General features: G+C 36.5%; 1 protein-coding gene across 16 annotated transcripts in view; it reads right to left on the bottom strand.

Moving 5' to 3' along the window:
- NFIB (nuclear factor I B) overlaps positions 1-27,322 on the bottom strand; it is a 293,450-nt gene that overhangs the window by 247,182 nt on the left and 18,946 nt on the right. For 8 of the 16 annotated variants that reach the window (XM_003341713.3, XM_007499577.2, XM_001365886.5 and 5 more), the window contains exons 1-2: positions 22,731-23,924; positions 16,013-16,544 (exon numbers count right to left, since the gene is read on the bottom strand). In XM_003341713.3, the coding sequence (XP_003341761.1) occupies positions 16,013-16,544; positions 22,731-22,760 (562 nt within the window). In that variant the 5' untranslated portion in view covers positions 22,761-23,924. Of the gene's footprint in view, positions 1-16,012; positions 16,545-16,956; positions 17,047-22,730; positions 23,931-27,322 lie in introns of those variants that run through there. The other 8 variants (XM_056805359.1, XM_056805363.1, XM_056805365.1 and 5 more) reach the window with 3 other exon arrangements.

Raw genomic sequence — 27,322 nt, 5'->3', positions numbered from 1 at the left:
TACTTATATTGCCCACAGATATTGAAAACAGCATTATTATTTGCTTTTTTTCCTTACCATTCATTTCTTCTTGGATAGTTTTTTGTGAGGTCTGCATTATATATGGGAGCTACAAAGTCTAAACTTTCCATATTTGTTATAACACTGGTCCTAACTCCATGCTCTACCACCCAAGATGTAGTGTTCGTTGTTTATATTCCATTCTCAAAATAGTCTTTGAGGAAAATCAAATGGCTTTACTGAGGTGAGAGAAGGTAATTAAAAGTTAAATGTTTTGCTGGTTGTGTGATTGTTTGAATCACTGTGAATATTTTAATGATACTAATAAATGTAGTTATGAAATTTAGCCCACAATGAACATCAATATCATAATATTAAGAGACACAGAGGAATTAATGAATTAATGCAAATGTCAGACATATATTACACAAATGAATGAAGATAAAATGAGCAATTAGGCACTGAATTTGCAAAGATACGTGAGGCCAACCATATACCACTTTTTTCTTAAGTAACTCTCAGACAAAAAGATTTTTTTACAGATTGTCCTAGACTACAATTGACATGTGACAGCCTTCAAAACTCACATTTGTCAGAAGGGAACTGAAAGTTCAACAACTATCTGAACAAGAACTATCTTAAAAACATAATTAAAAAATCTTTACCTACTTTTTGCTTGAAAACTTCCAGTGAGAAGAATTTCCTGAACTCTTAAAGCAATTTATTCCACCTTAGGAAAGCACTTAAGTGTTAGGAAGTCTTTCCTTATGTCACACCTAAATTTGCCTCTGTGCAACTTCCATTCTTTATTTCTAATTCTGCTCCCTGGGGCCAAAAAAAAGCCTAATCCATCTTCCACATGACAGTCCTTTAAATGCTGTTATATATATATAGATATACAGACATATATAGAGAGATGCAGATGTAGACATATGTATCTCTATATATGTTTACATCTACATCTAACTCTCCCCTTTATCTTTCTCTTTTTCCCACTCCCTCACTACTATAGCATTATCCCAGTAGCCTGCAGTCTAATTTATGGGTTACGTGTCTCTTTAAAAAAGGGGGTACAAAATAGTCATGGGGGGGGCTGAATCCTATACCTAGCTCAGGATTACATATGGATTTCCTATTCACCTCTTCTATCAGGAGGAAATACTTGGTGATACCAAGAATTTTAGTAGTTTCTCATCCAGGATCATTTTCACAATCATAATTCTTTTCATGGTAGCTTTTCAACCTTTTTTTTTTTAAGTTAAAATGTTTAAAATAGCTACTGCAATTCACAAAGGAACATTTTTTACCAGATGACATTTATACTGCTTATTTTGTGTACTTATGTTCACATGACTATAATAATAATATAATACAGTCATTAATATATAGGGAAATTTTTCACATTTTCAGTACTTTGCATGTCAGAAATTAGGATTTTATTCAGGCTACAGAACTATATAGGTAAGCAATATGAAGACTAAGGGGTCAGGTTCCCAACTTTCAAATTCATTTTAGAAAATAATATCTAATAATCCTTGTAAGCCATATGAATTTGGCAGTGGTGTGCTGGAACTTCCTATAGATGCCATTTTCCACTTTGTAATACTTCATATGAAGGGTTCATCCCAGAACAAGTTCCTCCAAACAAGAGAGATTCATTCTAAAAGTACCAAAAGAGACCCATGCTAAGACTCCAGTGTTGCAGTATGGATTATCTTTTAGTAAATTCAATTAAGCAAACACTTGTTAAACACCTACTATATATATAAAGAATGTGCTGAGTGGTGAGGATACAAAAAAGATAATTAAATAATGCACTACATACACAGGGAAGAAAAAATTAAAAAACCGAAGTGATATATAATCATTTCAAAAGGAAGAGCATGGTAACAATGGCACAGAGGGTGGGGTGGGAAAGGAATGGAGATAATGGACTTCTTCCTGAATAAGGAAACACCTGAAATGTGCTTAAAGAAAAAATGAGAGTCTATGTGAGGCAGAGGAAAGGCGCAATCAGTAGGAGATGTGGAAACTGAAGGTAGGGTAACTATCATATCATTGCTTAATGATCTCAATTATACTTTTACTTTTGTCAAAATTAAAAAGCCTTCAGATCAAATCAAATTTAAAAAAACAACAGCAGCCTTTATTCTCTCAAGGCTACTAAGAGAATTCATGATCAATGTTTGAGTACAGATGTGGCTAATCCCTCATATATATTCTTGGGGGAGGAGTGCTAATCAGGTGAGGGGAAAACAAATCATTAGCACCTAAAAAATAGAAAAGAAAATTAAAAGAAAAAAGAATGTGGTTTAAATGTAAGTGGTGTTATTTTCAGGCCTTCTAAAAGGATTAAATAACAGAATTCTAAATGGTTTGTTTGTACTTTCCATGCAATGTGTAGATTAACCATGAAATTCTGTTTGGGACACTTTGACATCTGTTTTCAGTGCATTACAATGAAATCTGGGGACTTGATACATACATTTGCTGTAATAAAACTGTCACTAATCAGTGTTTTCCAAAATATTGCCCATAACTATTACTATTCAGTAGTCTCATTTGCATGATCTAATATTGTTGCTACATCATGTTTTTCCCTGACAACATGTTAGTTGGTCCCAGGCACATTGTCTAAAATGGCTGCAAACCACTCAATAATCGCAGTATTTCCAAGGTACTTCATAAAAGAGAAGCAAGCAATTTGTCCCAGAACTAGACAAAAAGTTCATCATTCATTATCTATTTTTTCTTTATCACATACATTTGAGGCTATAAGTTAATAATCATGATGACTAAAATCCAACATTGATAAGTGAAGTCAGATATTAAGAAGCAAACTGTGTCTCATATTGCTAATACTTACAACAGAAACTTGACTCAAAAGGTCCACTGACAAATATGTGGAGATGTTATTTGGATACTGACTGTAAAGCCTACCATTAACTTTGGCCATGGTACTACAGCCCAAAACTGGACTAGGCTGTAAAAAATAGCCTTCCCTGTTTTCTCTCAAGTTAACACGCAGTTGTACCCCACATTCAAGGAAATATATTAGTTCGGTACCCCTATTTACCTGCATAGGTGAACCTTAGTCTAAACGTTACTGTGGTCTTGGAAAAATATAAAATATAAGTCACCAATAATTAAAATTCATGATTTATAACATGTGTTTATGCATATGCACATATGTGTTATCTAGAGTTGAACATTTTATTTAAATGACTTAATAACAATATAATCTTTTTTTGCCCTACCATGATATTCATCTTCAGCTTGAAATACAGTTTTCTGTACACATGTTTTATATTACATGAATGTTGGACACAAAAAGCAGATTAATTGTAGGCCTTAATGCTGTGTTTGTTAGTGCTAAGAAGTCATTCCAAATGTTCCAAAAGGGATTACTCAGTATAACAAGTCTATTTAATTACTGTAAGACCAGTGATCCTCATATTACTATAAGCAGCTTTTCCCTTATTTGGAGTCTGTAAATAGAACAGAAATTGTTACATGATAACTATAAATCATGTCAAAAAATATTCAGGTTGTACCATTAAAAAATGTAAAGGAATGTGCAAGCAGCTACAGAAGTCTATGCAAGAAATATAGGACTTGACAAGCACGCACATGCATATACTCCACTTGATGTTTATACCAAAAAATTTTCAGTTGTGCATTTAAGTAAACCTTTTCATTTGCATTAGAAAGTACAAAAATCATTCCTTTGAAACCTCAGCAGCAATGGTTTTTGTGTTATTCTTAGATGTTTTAGGTTCTATTTTTAAATGGTTGCATTAATGAAATTAAATTTTGAATCTTAATAGTTGAGTATTTTAAAATTCAACGACTTTATAGGTTTTATAATGTATTTTAAAATTTCCTATTAATGAAAAATATCCACTCAAATTCAAAATTACTTTCAAAAAGATCAGCTAATATATACATTACTTTAAATTACATGCCATGGGCCAAAACAATCTCATCTACTTTCCAGCTGTTTTCTGCTAATCTCAGTGATTCATTAATTAATTAATAAATAATGGGCTAAGTTTTACTAGTAACTCCCAGGTAATAGCATAGCAGCAGTGTGGCCTAGTGGATAAACAGTTAGTTTGGAAGGTGCCTCTGAAACATACTGGATAGGTGATCTTGGACAAGTCACTTATTTCTCAGTGCTCTAGATAACCTCTAAGACTAAAGGTTGCTAAAAAAGTGTTAACCAGCACAGATAGATTGTGTTTTCTTCTCTGAGAGTTCCCTCAAACAAAGAAATCAGAGTCTTTATCCCTAGTATCAAATCATACTGGTGCATGATAAACTCTTAATGTGTTTAATATATGCAGATGATGCCAAGGTGATACAGTGGTGGTGGATTTATGCTAAACCACTGACATTCTGAGCCTGAAAATAAATAGTCTATGAGAGGATATAACCTATCATCTTGATCTCATTATCTGAGTACTCTGGTTGGTTTAAAAAAAAAAAAAAGAGGCTAGACAAATTCAGGAGGGCCCTCCATTCAAAATCCAGCTAGGACAAAACTAGCTGTATGATTCTGGACAAGTGATTTAATCACTCGGTGTCTCAGCTCCCCCCACCAAAAAAAATGGAAAAATAATATTTGTATTACCTATTTTATAAGGTTACTGTAAAGAAAATGCTATAGAATCAAGAATTATTATTATAATTAACTATAGTTGCCATGATTATCAAAGTACTTGAGCCAGTCCCATTTGTTTTCTATTGTGTTTATTCTAAATTAAATCATTTCAAATAGTTAATATTTAACTTCTTCCTCCAGCATTCATATATTTCATTTACATTGTCATTAAAAAAGTGAATTGTAGGATTAACTCCAAATTGCAATTATTACTGATTAAATATTTTGAGAGTTTTGATCCAGCTTGGGATCATTTACTACACTAGTCTATAAAATGAATACTTATTTTTTAAAAACAACCCAATCCATCCATATCACCACTGTTATTATCCAACCAAATCTAGACATAAACTTAGTCTTCCTAAATATTGTTAGTTAAATTTTTCTTTAACAAAAGCCTTACACTTTTAAAAAAATTATCATGTTCTATCTTAGAATCAATATTGTGTATTGGTTCCAAGGCAGAAGAGCAGTAAAGGCTAGGCAATGGGGATTAAGTCCAGGCTTATATAGGTAGGAAGTTTCTGAGGCCACATTTGAACCCAGGACCTTCCATCTCTAGGCCTGGCTCTCAATCCACTGAGCCACCTAGCTGCCCCAATCACAACATTTTACTAGAGTGCTGGTATGAATGCTATTAATCATAAACATATGATTGAGAGACTATCCATTCTACAGTAAAACTGAGATTATTTTTGGTTAGATCCATTATAATACTTTTTCTTCTTCTTTTCAGAGATTTATAATGATAAGAGAAAATTATTCTTGGATACCAATCTGGAATTAAAAAAAAAAACTAAATACATTGTTTAAAACTATGTATTCCTAGAATACTCAGTGGCCAGTTTGTAACCACAGAACACCCTTACATGTGAACACTGATAGTTGTGTTGCTTTGAAAATGTATTTCTTATCACCTAAATTTTCAGGACAGGTACTCTCACTGCATCCCTGAACAGATTTGTGTACTATATCTTAATTCATTGCCCCATGTACTTAACTCTCCTGTTGCCAGTATTTACCAACACCACCCTAAGTCTCAATCCTAAGAAACAAGGCATTTTAAAATGCTTTGAAAAACTGAGGAAAGAAGGCAAATTTCTGAAAATATTTTAACTCAAAAGATTTTTTAAGCTCCACCCCATTCCTCAAAGGTAAACTTTAAATAACTTGGAAAATGCTATTATATAATCCATATACTTCTTCCCATCAAAGAGGAATCCTCAAACCAGAACATATACAGCATGCAAATCTAAACTTACTGCTCAGATCCCTCTACCCATCCCATCCTTCTACACATGGCCACAAAGACCACATCTTAGCATAAGTCTATATAACACATTGTTATTAAGGATGTCAAAGGGTAAAGCTGGAAACAGAAGCCCTGAATTCAAATCAATTTATCACCTTCATTGGACCATCTAATAAGCTTCATGGGTAAAGCAAAGGGAGGAGGATCAATCTATTAAGTAAAATGATGTTTAAAGATTATCCACAAATTTTAGTTATCTGCGCTTTATCTATTCCCATCCTGAGGTTGGAAAATCAAAAGGTAGCTCTGTCTATAAAACATTGAAAATTCTTAATCCTTGAGATGGATGTCTGTGAGAAGATCAGAGATGGCAAACACTGCGATCTATAATTTGCAGATATTTTATAAGGGATTGAAAAAAGGTTAAAGTTAAAAAGTCATAACCATCTATTTCATTATGTCTTCTATCTGCCAAGTATTCACACAGATGTAAACAGTATATGGCATATATTTATAGGAAATACACAACCTAACTTTAACATTTTTCTCCGATAATTTTAAAATAAAATGTAACAGCTTGGATTTTCAATATTTAATCTGGCAAAGATAGGGGAAACCATAGGCTAAAAAAATCATATTTGGAATCTTCTAAAAGAAGGATTGAAATTACAAAAAGTTTTAACATTTGCTTTAAGGCGTTTCAATATTTCCAACATAGAACTTCATTTTCTCAGAAGTCAAAATTATGTGTTTCATATGTGAAATGGTCAACAAAAAATCCACTCCTTTGTTTCTTGGATGATGAGTTATTCTTTTTTTTGACATTTAGTGAAATGAATATTTGTATCTAACCTGTTCACAAAATGTCACATCATTTTTTCTTATGATTCTTTACTAAATCAAGAAAAAATCACTTAACTAATAAAAACTGCATAAGGAAATCCTGAGGTAGAACATTTGAAGTTTCAACTCATTCTAATTTTCTTCCATTTTGTCTCCAATATTAACATTTAGTAGTAAATAGATCTTTCAAATAATCAATAATAAATTTACTGCATAGAATTTTAAAACCATTTTAAGACATTCTTAAAACCAAACATATAAGCAAAAATGATTGTTTTTAACACCTGAGTATCATCACATGGAATATATTTCTAGGAATCAACTGGAAATAGTGAAAATTCTAATGGAGTAAGCCAAAAAAAATGTAAAAAGTGAAATTTCAGAATCCAGAATTTGGAAATTGTACTTTAAAAAAAAAAAGAAAAAATTATCATGTGTGCCATAAAAGATCAAAAGAAAACTGGGAACAGAAAGAGAAATCGGTCTCCTAAAAAGCCAGAAATCCTCCCCCCCCCCAACCTCAAGTACCAAGGAGGGCTGCCAATTTGTCCCCATCACTGTCGACAAACAAAAGAAAACCCCTACTACAGCTAGACCATGTCAAACAGAAGACACAACTACTCCAGAGGGACGCCTTGAATCCACTGGGGTGTAAAGTCGGGGTTGGGGCCTTTTTGTCAGCCATTACCATAAAAGAATAAGAGGAAACAGTGACATTACTAAACAATGGAAAGGTCAAACGGCTTGCAGCCATTTCATGACCCAGACAAGTCAAGGTCAAGGGATTCAGGTAGCAGCTTTGCCTGGGCATAAGTTACAGCACAAATGAATTGTTTTAACACATCAGCTTTGGTCAATTAAACCTAACAAGACAAGTTGCAGGGTTCTTGACACTAAGGCCAGAAGCTGAGACAGACCTCATAAAACAAGGCTTTTAACATGGCATAGCAAATTTAAGGTAATCCATCCAGAAACTGCAGATGTCAGAATAATAAAATACAAGTTGACCTAAGCAGGAACATTTTTCAGTTTTGACTCCTAGATACTGGGGTATCACATTGACACATTCATGTCATTACCATGGGCAAATAGTAATCCCCTATACACATAAATTAGCTAATGCCCTCTATTATCAATAACTCTAACTTCAAACCTTTGTAAGCACAATAATATTTTTTGTGCTGGGCTCTAGGCTTCCTTGCTAACAGTGTGCTTAATGTTGTAAAAAACACCTAGGCATGTATTCCCCACCCCCCAAAGATTCTAATTTTGCATGTTTTCAAATTTTTTAAAAATTTCATTCAATATCAGACTTCTGGTTTGTCACATTGCATTTGTTGTTGTTTGCTAAATAACTACTATTTAATGGCTGATTCTTGAATGTGCATAAATTTGAAAAATCACTTAGTCTCTCTTTTCAGGGTTGGGGCTGAAGTTAACTTGCCTTTTAAAACTGCATATCTTTAGCATTAAAGAATTTTTCCTTAATCTGCAATTCTTATTTTATTTTGCACTTGTTTAAACAAATCCCATTTTCTACTGATTGGTGCTTCATCAGAAACTTGCTACATGCTCTGAACTGCCTTAAATTGGGAGTATGAAAATATACAACCTCCAGGCAACTCTCTGCTAACAAAATGACTTCATCCATCACCCCATATTTTCAATTATATTGTACTTATTCAGAGTTCTTTAATTTGTCTGTGATTCATCAATGCTGTCCTGTTTAAACTATTATCATAAGTGGAGGGGCTATGGAGCTGTAAGTATGTTTATCATACGCGATATTTACATACACAAATATTCCTGCTTCCTTATGTCACCCCACAGTTCTACTGCTTCATTCAAATTTTGTGGTACTTATCCCTTCAACTCAGTTCCAAGGTTGTCCCCACCTAATCAATTAATTAATAGTTGTTTCTTTCAATTTTTCTGAATAAAACAATAACATTCCCCAACACCCCTCACAAATTAAAAAAAAAAAACCCTCAATCTCTAAAATTGCATAAATTTAGTATCCTGTTACTTTCAGGCTAATGTTGGCTAATCACACAAGCACATTCCTCACTGTATTAATTTAGTTTTCAATATATTCCTCTATACCTTAATGATTCCTGCTTTATGCCAAACTATAACAAGTGAATTCAACTAAATTAACCACAACACATAATTAAATTCAGAAGCATAAGATTTTTTTCTACAAAATACTACCTTGTGCCTCAGAAAAAAAAGAATCTAATTCTTTAGAAGTTTCTTATGCTGTTCTGCTTGGCTCTACAACCTGCTGCTGTACTAATTCAAGTTTCCGATACCATAACCACCAGTCCTTGAGATTTCTAAAATTATTCCTTTGCCAAAGGGGCAGGAGTGGAGATGGAGGAAGAATTGGAAAACTTTTCTTTGACAATCACATTGTCCATTCATTCATTCTGACATTGCATGTATAGTGCAAATAATCTGGTGTCTGAAAATTCTACTTTCATTAACTTCAAACTGGAAAGTATATGTTTTTAATTCAGCCATATCTTCTCTGTGAGTTTATAAACCAAAAAGAAACTTGTACATAGAAGCTTGCTTGAAAAGGAACCCATTTCCTCTTCCTTATAATTTTCATAAACCATGTATAAGCTAAGAAAATTTTGTTCAAGTAAAAACTTTGCACCCTATCTCTGCTCTTTGCAAATCTTGAACATGTAGTAAAGCAACTGCCATTCTTTGATTATCTGGGAAGCTCTTATGATATCTAAAACAAAAAGTTTATCTTACTTTTAAAATGATTCCCGAGAATCCAGACAAAGGCTCCAATTGGGCCACATTCCTACCATATTCAGTAACAAAGAGTGGGTAGAATTCTGGTTTTTCTGCCCCATCTAGGATAATAAACCAAGATTCCAAAGAAAATGATTTTGCTAAATAATAGATATGCCTGAAAACAAAAATTCTAATAGTCTATCAAGCTAACAGGGAGGTAAGTTACTGAAGGTTAAACACACTGATTTGCCATATGATGTTTTTTCTCCATAGATTCAATATCTAAAGTTAGGAATAGGGGAAATCCTGAAAGCATAGTCTATATATTATGTGGGCAAATGGGACAGTTGAACTTCTTTAATAAAAATTTAGGATACAAAACCTCTAAAGAAGTAAACCATAAAAGTGCAATTATTAATAATAAATGGTCTCTAAAAGTGTGTTGGTTCTCCAAGTCCTCAGACACAAAACGGCAACCTCGACTTTCAGTGAGTTACTTTGCTTAAAAACCAATCATGCATTCCCTGAAATGTATACTTAGGTCAAATTAGCCATCCTCCCCCAACAATGCACATGACTTCTATTCCTTCACATGTGGAGTCATTTTACTAAACTACTTTCAGGCACAATGTAAAATTCACTGAATAACTTAAGTGAATATTTTTATTTCTGTGTGTACAAATTTGGAAGAGGAAGAAGGAAAATATCTCCCTCGTGCTCATAGCACAGTAACAATCTTGGCTGCCTTCAATCTTCAATTCAATCAATCCCTCAAAATCTTATGTGAAGCACCTACTATGTTCCAGTAATCTATATTACACATCTATAGATAACTTTTAATATTTCAGTGTCATAAAAATAGAACAAATAAGCTGTATTCTCTCAGTCTCCCACTAAAAAGTGAATGCAGGAGTTTAGTTTGCTCTATCAACGTGCTGGTGCCAAGCTTGTTCAACTGGCACTGGCACTTTAACTCTTGAACTGTCTGGTAAATCTATTATATAGCTGGGATATCATGGCATGAAAAGAACTAACCTCTAGGCCCTCTGACATTGTTTTCTTCTTATCAGTGAGGAAATTGCTAAATATCTTATCTTTAATTATATGTTCCCTATGAAGGTCTCATTAAATCCATGAACAGAGGGATGCCAATAAGAGTACAACTTTATCTTCTGAAGCAGACGTAAGCCAGAGCACAATCAAATGTACACTGTAGTGCAGGCAGTTCAGTTGAGGACAGGACATTAGATGGAAAATTTAACTATGGTCATCTATAATCACATATACAAACATCTGTAGTTTTCCTATCACACTAAATAGGAAAATGCATGTTTTAATTTCATATTTTCACTGAGGAAAATTATCATCCTAACATTTACCGGCTGTTTCATTTTTCCCAAGTAAGAGAGCACTTTTTTTTTTTTTGCAAAATGGCCACAAGTAAACCTTTAATGAGTAAAAATATAATGTGAATAATAATCATCATCTACATAAGTCTATTATGACAACACTAATGGTTGACCAAATTAGTCTATAAGTCAAGAACCAATTTAGGAAGAGAAGAAAAAGATTTTCTAGCATTTGCTTATTCACTAACAATATGTGACAAATAGAAAGGATCATATTTCAAAACAGGATATTAATTACAATTTCCCCTAAAAAAAGTACATTATTCACAACTTAACAATGTAAATTGTTACACAATCTAACATTCAAGAAGAATGCCAGCCTACATGCAACAACTTAACCACAACCTTAGGTGCCCCAAATAACTAAAGGGGACTTTAGTTTTAAAACATGTTCAACACTGATAAAGTTTTTGTGCTTGAAAACACCTTTAATAAGAGGGCAAAGTATGGTTCAATAATCAGTTAGCATGAGTGTATATAAAATGTGTTTTCTTGCATTCATGCAACCTGCACACATAACAGTTGCTATCTCTTGAGATCTGTAAACTTCCTAGTGAACCCAGTGAGCTAGAGGCTTTTTTGCAGGACTCTTCCCTACTTAATGAAATCCCAGTGCCTACTCTGGCCCCTTTCTCTACCCTTACCACCACCCCCCATTCCACCCCAGACAGGACACAGTCTGGCGATTCAGTCGCTCACATAGGCCAGACTTCCTTCTGTGCAGCCCTTTGGGTAAAACTGCTAATCCTTCTTATTAATTAACGAGATAATAGTGGTTAACCGGAAAGCAATATTAATGCTAACTATCTAGGAAACTTCAACAAAAATGACAGCCTTTTTGTTGGTTTTCCTGGTAACTGAACTTTCCAGCTGGGACCTCAGGAGCATTCTAATGTAGAGTTTAAAATTCAGGAATGACTAGATTCTATCAGATTTAGGAAATATGACTCTTCTTTGAGCATTTGCCCTGCAAATTACCTCTCCCAAATTTCTGATATGAGAATGAAGCCTAAGGAGCTTTCACGCGAGCATCATAAAAAATGGAAAGTGAAGAAACTAAGAGAAATATGACTAATATAAGAAATATGCTATGCTGGGAGAGAAAACAAAAAAGCTTAGTAATAATTAATGCATTTCCCATCAATGTAGTCTATTATCCTCCACAATATTTCTGAAGGTAGGATGCTCTTCCTACAGTACAGACTTTTATAATATAGTAAGGATAGTATAGAAAAATTTGCCTTTTCTAAAAATTTTAAGACAGTAACAAAGACAGCATAGAGAACAAGAATTCACTAGATGAGAAACATTGGCTCACTTCAATCTGTTAGTAAAATGAAGAGACAAGATTAGAACAGTTGTTTCAATCTACTGCAATCTAAAAAAATCTAGAAAAGGAAGGGATTTATTTTATCTAAGGTTTGCTGCAGCAAACAAGTACAGCAGCTTTCATTCTCTGATTGTCAAAAACTTTCCAATGTGCCCACTGCAATGCGGATGCCAACCAACGAATCAAAGGCATTCAGCAACTAGACAAAGAGGGTCTGATGCCAACCTCGGTGCCACTGGCAACCATTATTGGCATCAAGCACATTGTCTGCCTTTTTTTTTCCTTCTCCTGGCACTTGACAAACAAAATGGCGGTTCTTTTAGCAACGGAACACAGTAAAAGCGCAGCACACAATCAAATACCATAAATGATTTTATGGACTTATATATATAGTTATTTCCAAATGATACATGCTCTAAAGTAGGCATCGAGAAGAGAATGCAATTTTATCAATAGCTGCATTGAACATGACCTTTGATAATCTAATAAAAAAGTAAAAGTGAGGAAATTATGGTTTTTGAAAAGGCTAAGTAACAAAGAGCTTGGACTTTCAAAAAAAAATACTGCCCTATGGTCATTTGATACTAAAATCTTTAATAACTTAGATTTCATGAGTAGTTTTTTAAATTTCATAATTTCTTCCCCAAACCACAGTAGTGATAGCCACAGCTTACAGTTAATGTCAAATCCTCTCTAACTTTTTTCTCCATTCTAGAAAGGATGGTGCTGCTACTATGAAAAAGGGGAAGCATAAGCTGAACCCATAAAAAAATAAAGGAAAGAAAGAGGGAAAAGGAAAGCCATCTGAAGTTGGTCAACGATGAAACTTTATTAGGAAGCTGGTCCTTATTTCTTCCTCCTGAAAAGATGCAGTATGTGATCTTGTATAAATAACCAAAAGGACTATTGACATTTTCAGATCTGGAAATTGTCAATATATTGTAACATTACTCCGCACTGCAATGCGGATGCCAACTAACAAATCACAAGCATCCTAAGCTAAACAAAGAGGGTCTGATGCCAATCCTGGTGCCACTGGCAACCATCATTGGCACTCTAGCTATTCTTTCTCATGTTTTTCTCCTAGTCATTTAGAGAGGAGGGGAAAAAGTAATTTTCTCCCTTCATTCAATTTCAAACATTACATTTTTCTTTTCTGATTTTTCTTTCAGGTTATTCTTTATAGTTCTATACCTGATTTATAAAACATAGTTAAGTGGGTTTTCATGTACTTACAGAAGAAATAAAAAGTCATTATGTGAGATGCAGCGCTTTGATTGACTACAGGCTTATCTTTTAAAACCTGGCTTCTTTAATCAATTGCACTGCAAAATGACATAATTAACCTACTCTTGACAAAGAAAAAGATACAAATTTTGAAAAAAGGAAAAAAACAAAAGCATCATAATGTGACTTTTTTCAAATAAAGAACCAACAGATGTTAACAGAAGATGCACTGGAAGGTAGGAAAAGGCACAAATTAGAATCAATGGGTAAAATAATGAAAAATTGCCTGACTGATTTTTAAAACAAAAGAAAAATCAATATTTTCTCCAGAGACATTTTCCTAGGGGTTGTTTAAAACTTAATATGCTAACTGATGGTATAATGTAGAAAAAGCATTTATATATTTAGCCTATTCACCTTATCTTCCCAAATTCAAAGGGTAAATTCTTATAGCCAATTCATCTAAAGCAGGAGAACAGGCAGCCTGCCCTGCTACCACACACACACACACACACACACACACACACACACACATATACATACATACACACAGATACACACTTCAAGGAATAGCCTTCAAGTAACTGAAAACATAAGTAATACTTATGTGAATGCGAACCTTCTCTCTACACTAAAAAGTCGCTTGACCTGATTTTTAAAACTTTACTTGCAGGTATGTTAAGATGTATTTTTCAGTTAATCCAACTAATATGTAATCCATTGCTTATTATCACTGAATGGAAATTCATGTCATATGCTTAATACTTTTATTTATGAACCTGGATTGTATAAATGATTCCATTTTTTTCTCCACAGTTTTACCAAAAGCATCTTTAGTTATATTTAAGTCACTGCAAAAGAACAAAACACTATATATGATGGTCAGTGAAGGGGAGAGGAAAGGGAAAAAAGAAAATTTGATGTTACAACTTTTTATATATTTGAACAAGATGCAATAAATTCCATGGCTTCATCTCCATTGCTATTGCTTAAGATCAGAAATTAAATGTGACTTTTTTCATTGTAACTTTTAAAAACATATTAAAAATCAAGCAAAACTTGTGAGGAAATATAAAGTGCAGGTAACTTGTGATGTACCTAGAGGCCAGGGCCAAATGAATAATACTGATATTTTGTTTATTTTAGAATTGAAAAATTCATAACAATTTATAATTCAAATCCCATAATTATATAAGAAGCATGAGACAGCAGTATGTCCTCTGGCTACCTGCAGGCCATTTTTGCCTATCACCAGGCCAAGTTATGAAACTGTCCACCATATGTGGCATATTCAACTTTAGTCTACTTTGGCAATGCTGCTAAAAAGGAAATGCTATTTTAACATGAATCGATTACTGATATAATGTCTTCTAGGTCCTGATACATATAATAGGAACAGAAGAAACATTCTTGCCTATTTAAAGATAGTATAGTATGAAGAAAATTAGAAACCATAAATAAAGAACACGTATTTTGCAAACTCAAAAAAATGTCAGTGATACCTGTTTTTTAATTATTCAGGAACATGTGTATAACTACTAGTTTAAAAAAATAGACATATAGTAGATGTCTCCATTCTTTTTCAAGATTCCTTTCAAACTAGTATATGCAATGAGCTTTCCGTTTTGTTTTTGGTTTTTTAACTATAGTAGAAGGCCATTCTTATATTCTTCAAAAAGTCCCAATCAATTTACAATCTGTAAACTCTGAACATACCTTTTAAAAGCGAATGTTCCTACGTCACTCTAATAAATTATCATAGCACGGCTTATAAAAAACCAGAGTGGTAATCCATTTAGCCAACACTGAGTGGCTTGTTACACAATTCTAAAAGAGTTGGTAGGTAGAAACATTTAATCTTACAAAGCTATTGGTCTATATTGGATCTATCATTTGTTACTAGAGATCTTAATTCTGTAATAGTGAGAATTTAATTTTGTTTCTCAGAGCTACAATAGGTGTGAGGACATATTTTAGTTACTTTATTCTACACATGTATGGATATGACTGTGCCCATACAAATACACGTATTAGTAGGGTTCGAAAAAAATCTATTATAGAAATATGTGAAAGAAAAAATCAAATGAGACGGACAATATTATTAAATCTGTTGTAACTGAGTAAATTTAACTAGTTCAAAGACACTCAAAAATATACTTCTTCCCCAGGGCTCAACTATTCCCATCAATGTATATGTGTTACAGCTATACTCTAATGAAATGGTTTATACATGGTAGAACATATCTGTATGGACATATCACTGGCATTCTACAGACATACACATCCATATATGCAAATATATCTCATATGTATGTGTATGTTTATATGCGTGTGTTTTAACATATCTACATACATATTTAGTGTTAAGAGTTGGAAGAGACCTTAGAGACCTTTGAGTCCAACCCAAGTTTTGTGTAAGTATAAGGGGAAAGAAAGAGAAAATGGCAATACAGAAGAATGTTTAGAAGTCATACTTCCAATATACTGTCCTGTCAGTGTTTGACATACTAATATAAGAAACAACAGTCTGCTCCTACCTTGCTCCTGCACGTAGTATGCCAAAAACAAATCAAGCTCTTTAACTGATACTGTTATATGATGTGGCTGGACGCAAAGTGCTGGATTTGTGCAATGTGGGGATTTCATGAGCCGTTCTCCATCCGTACTTTCCAAAGGGATGCCTTTGAACAGGATCACCATGACTAGATCCAGACGCCAGACTTTGTCAGCCTGTCGCAGGCAGTCGATTCTCCTAATCTTACCCTTCTGGTCGGGATTGGATAATACACAGCATGGGTGCTTCTTCCCAGTCACGGTGAGCACGAAATCCTCCCGGTACTCTTGGCGGATGTCTTTGCGCAGCTTGGCGAGGAGCCTGGATGCCCACTTCTGTTTGATTTCAGGCTTTTCACTAAGAAGCTCATCTTTGACTGCTCTTTCCTCATCCTTTGACATTCGCTTCTCATGTTTTTTAAAGTACTTGCGTTTTCGAGCCTGCAGGTTGAACCACGTATAGGCGATTGCACGGACATGTGGAAGAAGTGCCTCGATGAACGGGTGAAATTCATCCTGTGAAAGAAGGGAGGGGGATAGAAGAGAAGAGCAAAGTCAATTTGATCTTAAAAGCTCAGGGGGAAAAAAATGTACAAATTCCCTACCAGTTAAATACATAAAGCAATAGAAAGGTAGGTTTGGGTGTGAAGATCTGTATTATTTCCTTTTATTACTTAAAATTACTGATATGTTAAGGCAGGAGGTAAAGAAAAGGAAGTATTGTGATAGTTACCCTTCCCTATCCCCACCCTACAGTTTGCAGATAAATAATTTTTTAAACAACTGAAAGCTTTATTTTGTACCCCTGCTCTCATCCCCACCCCCACCCATGCCATACAGACTATATTCTTCAAAAAAGCTTGACCAAAGTGCTTTGATCCTATTTAATATTTAAATGTTTGACTGATCAACTAATGCTAGGCAGTACCATTGTACAAAGCACACACTAAGATTTTGGAAAATCTGAGGAGAGCTGTTCACAAGGCAGGAGCGATGATGCCACAGTTCATTTCTCTTCTCTGTGGCACAGAAACACAAAGCATATACATGCTCAGTGTAATGCCACACAGTTCCCGCTTTTGGAGCATGCTCTCAGCAAGAGACTGCTGGTGGCACAGAGAGCATGCGCCATCAAACTTGATCCATTTTCTTATCAAACGTCCAACATTCCAACACTGAAACAGTCCCATTCCAGTAGTGGTAACTACAGAAACGGGTATACAGTAAGGAAAAGTAGGTAAAAGAGACAGCACAGATTATAGAAACCCCGAACCAAAGGTTTCCATGTTTGAAACACTACATGTTCACCCCCGACTCTCCCCACCTAGCTCTACCAACTTTGTGAAATAAAAGTTTATAAAGTTAAAAACTAAAATTACATTAATGATCTTCTGGCAGCTTCCTCTATAGGATGTGAAGCCCCACAGAGTCAGTTAATTTGTTAACTGATCACATGAGTGTGGCAATTATTCTAAACCCCTTAAAAATCAATCTGAGGTGAACAATGAAAAATGGCAACTTGGCACAAACTTAACATTCTTTGTGTTTCTGTACACCATGACAGAGTGACATTAGGAGTGCACCACTGGTCAAATACTGCTTTTGTAGAATCTATGCAATTCCTTTGCAATATTTAAACATTTACATGTGTCTATGCACATATAGATACAGTATATCTGCCTCTCCTTTACAATTCATTGGATTGCCTATAGGTTTCTGTATTGTTGCTGCCTTCATTGAAAACTGGGGTGGGGATGGGGGTGAGGAGGGAAATAGTTACAGGAATAGAAAGCTATTCAATTTTTCATTACTTCCTGCCTTGAGTAAATTCTACTTTACATGTATACCTCTTCTGGAAAAGCTCTTCCCAACATACAAACCCCCCACTGTAAGTAAAGATGTAAAAATTCAAAATTTAAAACAAATAGTATCATAGATCTCCATCCTGAGCTGGTGGCAGAGTATCTACTAGGGCTGTTCTACTTTTAAGACATTCTCAACAGTTCCTGGTCACATTGATTATACTGTCAACCCAAACCACAAACTGACTTTCTCTAAGTGACTGTATCCCAAGTTACAGTTTATGGATTAATGTTAGCTACCCTGACAAATGTGGAATGAATTATGTTTAATCAGCAGAGACTAATTAATTCCATTAGGTAAAAATGCTGGAAGTACATTCAATGACTTTATGACAAAGAAAGTGTCCTAAAAATTCCATATTAACTAATCAACCAGGCTTTAAATAAGATTTATTAATAGTATCAATTACTAAAGAATGGTTAAATGCCAGTTTGGCCCGTATAAATGCCGGGAAAAGCTTGAGACTTTTTTGGTATGAAGTCTTCAAACACAAGACATACATACATACATGCACACACACACACACTGTCATTTACATAGCCATCAAATATTTCATGGATTGTCTTAAAAATTACCATAACAGGAGAAAAATGGAATCAAAATTTTATAATACAGGATGCAGATGATTACATTACAGCATGAAGCATCATGAAGTACCACAGAGGAAATCATTAAACTGATCAGGAGTTTCCAGCAGAGATTTGAACAATTCAGTTACTATGCAAGCACATAAAACTAGGACATGGAAAGAGTTAACCACAATCTGTTCTTTGTGTGGGAAGGCAGCCCTGCTCTGAGCAACCACAGCCCATGATAAGACCTCCCTATCTCCATACACTTTCTGATGCCATGCTTTTAGCTTTCACTGTAACTATAGAAAGTTTTCTTATTCCCCTAAGAAAAATATGCTAAGTGAAAGCCTTCTAAAGGAAACTTGGACTTTGTGTGTTCCTTTACAGATTACTCTCTACAAACCTCACGTTTGCATATGATTTATTGTTATGATTAATAAATCATCTTTGATTTTTTTTAAACTTAGGACATTTTAAAGTTTGGGGAGAAAATGTCCTGGTCGACTTAGCACTTTTGTCACTCTTAAAAGTACACAGTGTTATTTTAACAGGTATTAAGCACTGCAAAAATACTTAAATACTTATGTTCTTAAGTGCTATGTTCATCGACATTTCACTTTTCTATACAGAGATAAGTCAGTTCTGACTGAATTTACCTTAGTGTAAATAGTGAAGTATGAATAGGACTATTAATATTTCAATGAATGTTAAAAATTAATAAGCTACTTTAAATATAATGTATCCAAATTTTACGTTGTTTCCTGCATGCTGTTTCTTTACAAATATACAAAAAATAAACTTTTAAAAATCATTCTGAAAATATCTAAAGTACACTGGCAAAAATGATTCTAATGTACACACTGGAGAAAAAAAATTAAGCACAGAGGTAGCAAACTTTCTCAGTCTTCAAAGCGGTATGATTATCTTTTAGAGCTTCATTGTCTATCTGAATTCCTTTCAAATGAAACACTGCCTTGACAAGAGGCATAAATGATTCTGAATGGAGATTTGCTACTAGTTATATATACCTTTCTCCACTAACGTGACTAAAATGCCATTTACTCCATTTGATTGGTTTGTAACATTGTCAGAGGCAATATATTTTTTAATGATTTTATGTGACATGAATGTGGATCATAAGTAGCTGTCTTCACACATACACAAGTGATTTATTAAAGTAAAGACATTCAAATATCCCATTAGATGAATCCAGTGTATAAAAATGTATTAGCATTTTAAACAAAAATGGGAGTTACTTTGAAATAAGCAAAAAATTTGAGAAATTAAGTATCTAAACTTTTAACTCTTACAATGCAAGTCAGTAGGCCACCTTTTCACAGTTATGGATTAAAAAAAAAAAACTTTGATCTTTCCCATTTCCATTTTTTTGAACACCCAAATGCATTATCAAATTAAAAGACTGATTAAAGAAGCAGGCCGAACATTATAAGCTCAAAATGAAACAGCCTTCATTTTCCTAAATCAGTTTTCTTGCCTTCTAGAAAACAATGGTTTCTAGAAAGGAAAAAGAAAATGTGAACAATTTTCAGGAATGGGGGTGAGGGGTAGTGTAATGTCTGAAGCAGTTATGTTAAAAAAAAAAGAAAAAACTATAAAAAGGGTTTCAGGAAAACCTGAAAGCACAACAAGAAAAATAATAGTTGGAACCTATCCTTCCAACAGAACAGTACATTATTAAGATTTTATATTATTTATGTTAAGAATAAGCAAACATTAAATCATATGTGACCATACTGTAGTACAGATCTGCTTTATATTCTTGACATGTATGAAGTACCAATAAAGCAGCATACCAAACTACTGAATATCAGCTTTTAGCAATGGGTGCCTGTAGAATTAAGATGGGTTCTAAAATCCAGGTACCTTACTACTACTGAATAAGCTGCCACTTTTTTTTTAAGTTCTAACCAATCAGGTGATCTTCTCTAATTTGTGTTTATAAATCTTAGCAAATGTTTTGATATAAACATTCAGCTCCACTATGAACATAAAACTGACAGTGATATAAAACCAAAACAGTTGCTTAGTCTAACTTTTGTAACATTTTTAATGTTCGACACAACCTAACATTTAGAACGCCTATTAAATATGAAGTCCAAAAATAGTTTCTCATCACATAAGCCTTAAAATCTAAAAATAGATGAAGGCAATATGGAATATATTTTTTAAAAGTAAAAAACAAGTCATCAAAAATGTATCCTGCAAAATAGGTATCTGCAAGTACTTCTATAGCAATCGCAAAAATCTATAAATACATTTATATGTTCAAATATCCTTTATGCCAAGAAATCGCTATGCTACTTTTCCTCTGTATAAATTGAGATTAAGTGTAAACTAATATTCTTTTGATAAACATTTTCAGAGAATCTTGAAATTGAACTCCTGGCAATAATTTCTGAAAAGTAGCTGTTATGAATATGAGTAATATGCAGAATGTGGACAATTATCCAATACTTTACAGGTGAAGATGAATGATGCAGCACTTCTTAGGCTTGCATAGGGTACAAATAGAAAATGCATTTCACTTTGCATTACTTGCAACATGGTCAGATAACCATTCAGGTGTTTTAAGTACTAAGGGATGTTAATATTTTAACCTCAAAAAAGATTTGTTTAAAAAAAAGAATAATGATAATAGATAATAACAAAAGTAATTCCCACACCTAAAGTGTATGTCTTAGAAGTTTATGGTGATATTTAAGAGGAGAACGTTCTCCTATGTATAACTTCCAAAATACAACTAGCTCAGCAACTCTCTTTTCCACAGTTTTGTTAAAATAAAGACAAGTTTACTTGCTGAAAATATCCATATCTAAGTCAATCATACTCGGATGCCAAACAAAATATAAACAATAAAAAATGTGTCAGCCAAAAAGCTACAGGACTGTATCCAATCACTGAATAAGCCTTATCATTGTTTTCATCTTCATTCACAATTTATGAATGCCTCAATCCTTTTGAATCACAATGGCTTCTAATTGTCAAACAATTGAAATCTTAATCATTTGTCCATTATACAAATGCATCATAATAATATTAGATTTTTTAATTTAACACACCCAAAGACTTACTCACACTTCTTTAGCTATTTGGATTGTATGCCAATGTGAAAGCAAGTGGTTAACAGTTAACAGTTTATGAAATGTTCTCCTAAAAGGGACAGCATGAAAAACTCAAGCAAACTGTCCCATAGCTTTAGATTTTAATGTACTGCTTAAAATGCAATCTATGACTATGGGATTAGTATTTCCTTCTTAATGAAGTAATGAAAAATGCCCTGCAGGCATTTAGGTAACTTCAGTGGGGTCACTTATCATATGACCTTGGTTTAAAATTCTAGAATTGGCAAAAAGTATAAAATATGTATTTTGTTTTCTGATCTTGTCAGAAATTTTCCTATAAAAAACTAAATTTAAAAATTGGTGTATATAGCATATTTTTATATTTTCAAACTAGAACTAGCTTACATTTTTCTAAACTGTGCATACATGATAAGCCCGAAAAATTTACAAAATTATAAACTTATATGAAATAAGTGTTAGCTAGTATGGCCTGAAATAACCACAAGTGCCAACTACATAGATTTAAATTATATTTATGATTAAAGTATTTAAAACATTTTCTTTTCGTACAACGTGTATTCAAGGCTTTCCGATTCCAAAAGTAGGCAAGAGAATAGTCAACTTCCCTTCCATTATCGGCAACAGATTAAATAAGAATCCTACATTACATTAGTCATTGTTAGTTTAAGGAACACAGAATAACTATGTGCCCTAAACTCCCTCTATTATTAGAGCCCAAAATGAAGAGTGTTTTTTAAAAGAGAGTAAGTTAATTGTAATCATTGCGTTTCCAGTCCTGTTCTTTCTCGGGCAATTAAAACTTTCTCCCTTCGGTTCTCCCCATTCCCTTTACCACCTTCTCCGTTTGACACTTTTGACCATAATTCAATATTTGTGCATAAGTGGCCTTTCCTTCACTTTCAAGGAGCAAGTGCACATTTTCCTTACTTCGGGGCTAGGGATTCCTCCCTTAAAGGATCTCAATTCTCTTACTACCCGGTTTCCGTGCCGGGATTAACCTCCAGGATGCATTTGGACCCTAGAAAAACCAGTCTTTCTCTCTCTTTCCCACCCAAACCAAAAATGACTTTTTAAACTTTTCACCTTTTTAAAAAGTTCATTCAATTAAAAGCCGCTAGTTGTTCACAATACAAAACAAAACAAAACCATTCGTATATCTATACCTGAGTGAGACAGATGGGCGAATACATCATGACTTCGCCTTAAAACGCACTTTCCGGAGATCCCCCAAGAAAAGCCTCCAGAAGCAATAACTTCATCTATTCATTTTACAGTCATCTGAGACTCAAAGATGAGATCAATCAGGATGAGGCTCTGCCCTGGATCACCACAACTTAACAACAAACCCAGTCCTCCTTAAATAGCCAAAGATTCAAGTTCACTTCGTGTGCTAGATTTCCCGGGGTGAAATCCAATCTACACTTTTAACCCTCTGGCTGTCGCTGCGCAGTAGCCGTGTTGGTGGTTGCTGTAGCTGCTGCTGCCGCTGCTGCCGCTGCTGCCGCCACTGCTGCTGTCGTACTTGCTGCTGCAAGCTGGGTCTCAGCCGGGATTTAGGGACTTGCTTTTTTGCTTTTTTGTTTGTTTTTGCTGTCCTCGTTGGGGATCGGGGAGGGGAAAAAAATTGGTTTGGTTTTTGTTTGTTGCCTGTGGTGAGCTGCGTTTAAGAAAAAGAGAAAGACGGGTGGGGAGAGGGACGTTTCACCAGGTTGAGAAAGTTCAAGGTTATAGTCCGAAGCAATGCAGGAAGATCCTGGAGTGATCAGAGGCGAAACTTTGCTAGGAGAAGGTCGTGTGTGTAAGTGTGTGTGTGTGTGTGTGTGTGTGTGTTTGCGAGGGTGTGTGCGCGCGTGTGGGATAGAGCGCGCGCGCAAGGGGGCTAAAGATGAAGTGGGAAAGAGGGAGACCGAGTGTATGGAGTGGGGGGAGGGGGGAAAGCGTGTGCGTGTCTCCCAAGGGCGGAAAATGCTTCGCACCACGCAATCTCCCGTCTGTACTCCGCACGCACAGCAGCCGCAGCCCCGGCCCCAGCCCCAACCCCAGTCCCTGCCGCCTGTGCTGCTGCTGCCGCCGCCTCCTCCTCCTTTGCTGCCGCAGCCCCAGCCGCCTCTTCAGCCTCCCTGGGCTCCAACACTCTTTCCTCTCCGTGTCTTAGGGGGCAATGCTAAGAGGCTGCTTGCTTCCCAACGCCCACTGTAATGAAAATGGTATCTTGAAAAATCCAAACGATAAATCCTTCTCTTCTCCTCTCTTCTTTTCTGCTCTGGGATCCCCAACCCCCAACCCCTTTTGGTGCAAAACTTGGAAGTTGAAAAATTCACCGGCTACACCCTCTGGACCCCGCTCCAGCTCTCTCCAAATCAGACTTAAGGATTGTTTTATTATTTAATTACACAATCATCGCTTTACTCCTCCTCCTCCTGCAAACGCACATTCCTTTTGCACCAGCCTCTCCACACACCCCCGCCCCCACCTCTCTCTCTCTCTCTCTCTCTCTCTCTCTCTCTCTCTCTCTCTCTCTCTCTCTCTCTCTCTCTCTCTCTCTCTCTCTCTCTCTCTCTCTCTCTCTCTCTCTCTCTCTCTCTCTCTCTCTCTCTCTCTCTCTCTCTCTCTCTCTCTCTCTCTCTCTCTCTCTCTCTCTCTCTCTCTCTCTCTCTCTCTCTCTCTCTCTTTCTCCTCTCCCTCTTTCCCTCCTCCTCTTCTCTCTCCCTCTCCTACCTCCTCTGCGCTCCCCCATACTGATACAGAACCACGACTTTTTACAAACAGCTCTTTTCCTCTTTGCCAAACCTTACACCCTCTACTCCATCTCCACTTCCCCCACACCGCCGCGCGCGCAAGCACACATACATATTACACAGAGACACACGCCCTGGAAGAGGTATTTTGGTTTCACTGCGAGGATTTGTGCCGTAGAGAGATGGGAGAGAGGTAATAAGCCTTGTCTGCCCCAGTGAGGAAGAAATGAAAAATTCACACACTGGGAGCACGGTAGCTTACTCTAGCACCCTGGGGTTCGGGACTCAGTCTCGAGATTGGACTGATAGGCTGAAAGGGGAAGACATAGCAAGACCAAGAGAAAAGAAAGAAGAGTGCCGTGAACGTGCGTGGAAGGGCCATGCTCCCAACTAAAAGGGGCCACTGAGGCCCTCGCCTTACGGAGGCTGAAACAAACTTGGGGAGACCAGCTCCAGTGGCGGGATTTGAACCCTGGTTTTCTTTGACTCCAAATTCTGCATTCTATCACACAGTCTGTGGGTGGGTGGTGGTGCTGGTGGGTGAATTAGGAAACTTCGATTCAATTTCATTCAGGGCATGGGTATAGAAAACAAGGCACATTTTGTTGTCTTATAGTTGAAATCCTTCCCCGCTCTCTGCCTTCCTCTGAATTTCACCATAAACTGTACACCTTTAAGAGTCCAGAAGAGAGTGAAGGAGGCTAGCAGAGGGGTTTTTAAGGAGGTGAGGGTTCACTGGAGTCTCCCTCAGCTCCGACTAATGCCTCAGGGTACGAAGGAGAAGCGGCCCGCAGCGGTTCTCCGAGATTTGCCGCCCTCCCCCGGGGTGCCCCTTGCACGTGGCCTTGCTCGCTCAAAGCTGGAGGACCGGGCCCCGGAGCCACCGCCTCCTCCTCCATCTCCTCCTCATTCCCCTCCCCCTCTCCTCTCCTTCTCCTCCTCCTCCTCCACACAACTACATAGGCTCACACAGAGTCTCCACCCCCGGGGGCCCGGGGCGCCTACGGAAGCGAACCCTCCCTCCCCTTTCTCCTCCCTACTGGGGTGCAAAGAGGGGTGGGGAAAACCGCGCGGCTTCGGAGCCTTTAGCCCCTTGCGCCTCAGGGTGGAGTGTGAGTGTTAGTGCGCGCGCTCGCGCGCGCGTGTCTCCAGCGCTCGGGAGGCAACGTCGACCCCAGTAGCAGCTTTTTTCTTTCACGGGGTCTGTTTTCAATCTTCCGGAATAGCTTTCCCCCACACACACACACCCCCAAGCCTGGAAGGCTCGATTCTCACTAGAGATAGAGTGAATGAACTTTATTTAGGAAATTTTCACGGAAGGTGTTTATGCCATGCACCCCCGTCTTTCGGCTGCACCCCTCCCCATTCCAAAAGCAATTTTCAAAACAGGAACTGATGGAGGAGCAGAAGGGAGGGTATTTCAGACAAAAGAGGAAAGCAAGTGCCTTCTCCACCCACTCTTTTTACCTAGCTGGAGGCTGGAAGAAGCTGGGGGCCTCTTAGAGTTGGACCAGCCCCGGGCATTCGTTGCCCAACTCCTCCCCGCAGTACAGAGCTGAGAGCAGCCCAGCCCGCGGACGATGCGTTTTCTGTTGTTGCTGCTGCTGTTGCAGGCTCATTTTCACTTTACTGTTTTTTAGGTGCTTGAAAATATTTTTTCCCTTTTCTCTTCCTTCTCCCCGCCTTTCTATTTCTTGCCCCCATTATTCTTCCCCTTCCCCCGCACCTCCCACCCCCACCGAAGCTGTCCTGAAGGAACCAGTGACTTTTTCCTTTTCCAAGTGGGAGTTATTCACATCAAGCATTTCACTACGACACATCAAGAAAAGTAGGCAGGTTCAAGTCAACCATGAAATGGTCACTTTTTAACCCCGTCCTGTCCTCATTAGGGAAATGCTCAAACACAGCCCGTTTTCAAAGAGGGCTCTTAATGAGGAGAGCTTGCCAAGTCTACCAGCTGCAGTCCCTATAAACTTAGGAGGCAAAAGAAGAAAGGCCCTGGGGGGGTGGGGTTGGGAGAAGGGGGGGAGGGCTCCTGTTATACAGGTAAATTCAAGGAAACTTAAAGAACTCCAGCTAGTTAACCCTTCAGGAAACCTTGAACATACACTGCTGAGTGCCCACAGTTCTTGCTAAATCACACATGAAGCATTCAAACAACTTTAATTTCCTTTCAGTAATTCTTAAAAGTAATAAAGAAGCTGATGGCATATATCGATGGTAATGAGAAGCAACAGCGGTTAACCAATTTTACTGATTTTTTAAAAACACCTTTAAAAATCCGAAAGCCCATCCACTCTCCACTTTGTCCCTAATCTTTTTTACATTAGACATATTTCCTAATATCTTTCCTTTCCGCAATCCTATATACTCCAAAAAGCTAATAATACTGGCCCTAACTACTGGGTATTCCTTTGAATAAATACTCAATTTAACTGGAGTTAATTTACCGTAAAAGAAGTTTCCCTTAGCATAAATTCACTAATGTCCTTGAGCACATCTCTTTTCAATGTCTGGATCTGTACCCAAATCATTACTTCAAATCTTTTTAAAAACTGAGCCCTATCTATCTATCCACAAGCTCATACACACACCATCAAACCTACCGAAAAAACTGGCTCCCAGAGCAAACTCCTTCACAAGCATAAATCTGAACGAATCCTTATCCCTTGGCAAGAAATAAAAAAGGGGGTGGGGGGGGACCTATTCTTAAAAATTGGGCAAGTTTCTCTAGAAGCATATCCATTCTCTCTCTCCAGTGCTTCCCTCTCCCCACCCCCAATCACCAAAGAAAACACTTCCCCTTACCCTCAAACCAAGATCACATCCAAAATGTTTCCAAAGCCAAAAAGAGATTACAACCATTAATTAGAATGAATACCCCTGACTTAGCAGCAGCTTCATGAGTTCCAGTTAACTCCAGTAGCAGAAGCAGCACAGAGGACTTCGTGCCAGGCTCCAGGTAAGAACCACTAACCATTGGTATTGTTCCCTATGCAAAGAAAGGGGTCATTTAG

This window comes from Monodelphis domestica, chromosome 7 (genome assembly GCF_027887165.1).
Source record: "Monodelphis domestica isolate mMonDom1 chromosome 7, mMonDom1.pri, whole genome shotgun sequence".
NCBI classification, from domain to species: Eukaryota; Metazoa; Chordata; class Mammalia; order Didelphimorphia; family Didelphidae; genus Monodelphis; species Monodelphis domestica.
This window is presented reverse-complemented; position numbering and strand designations above follow the sequence as displayed.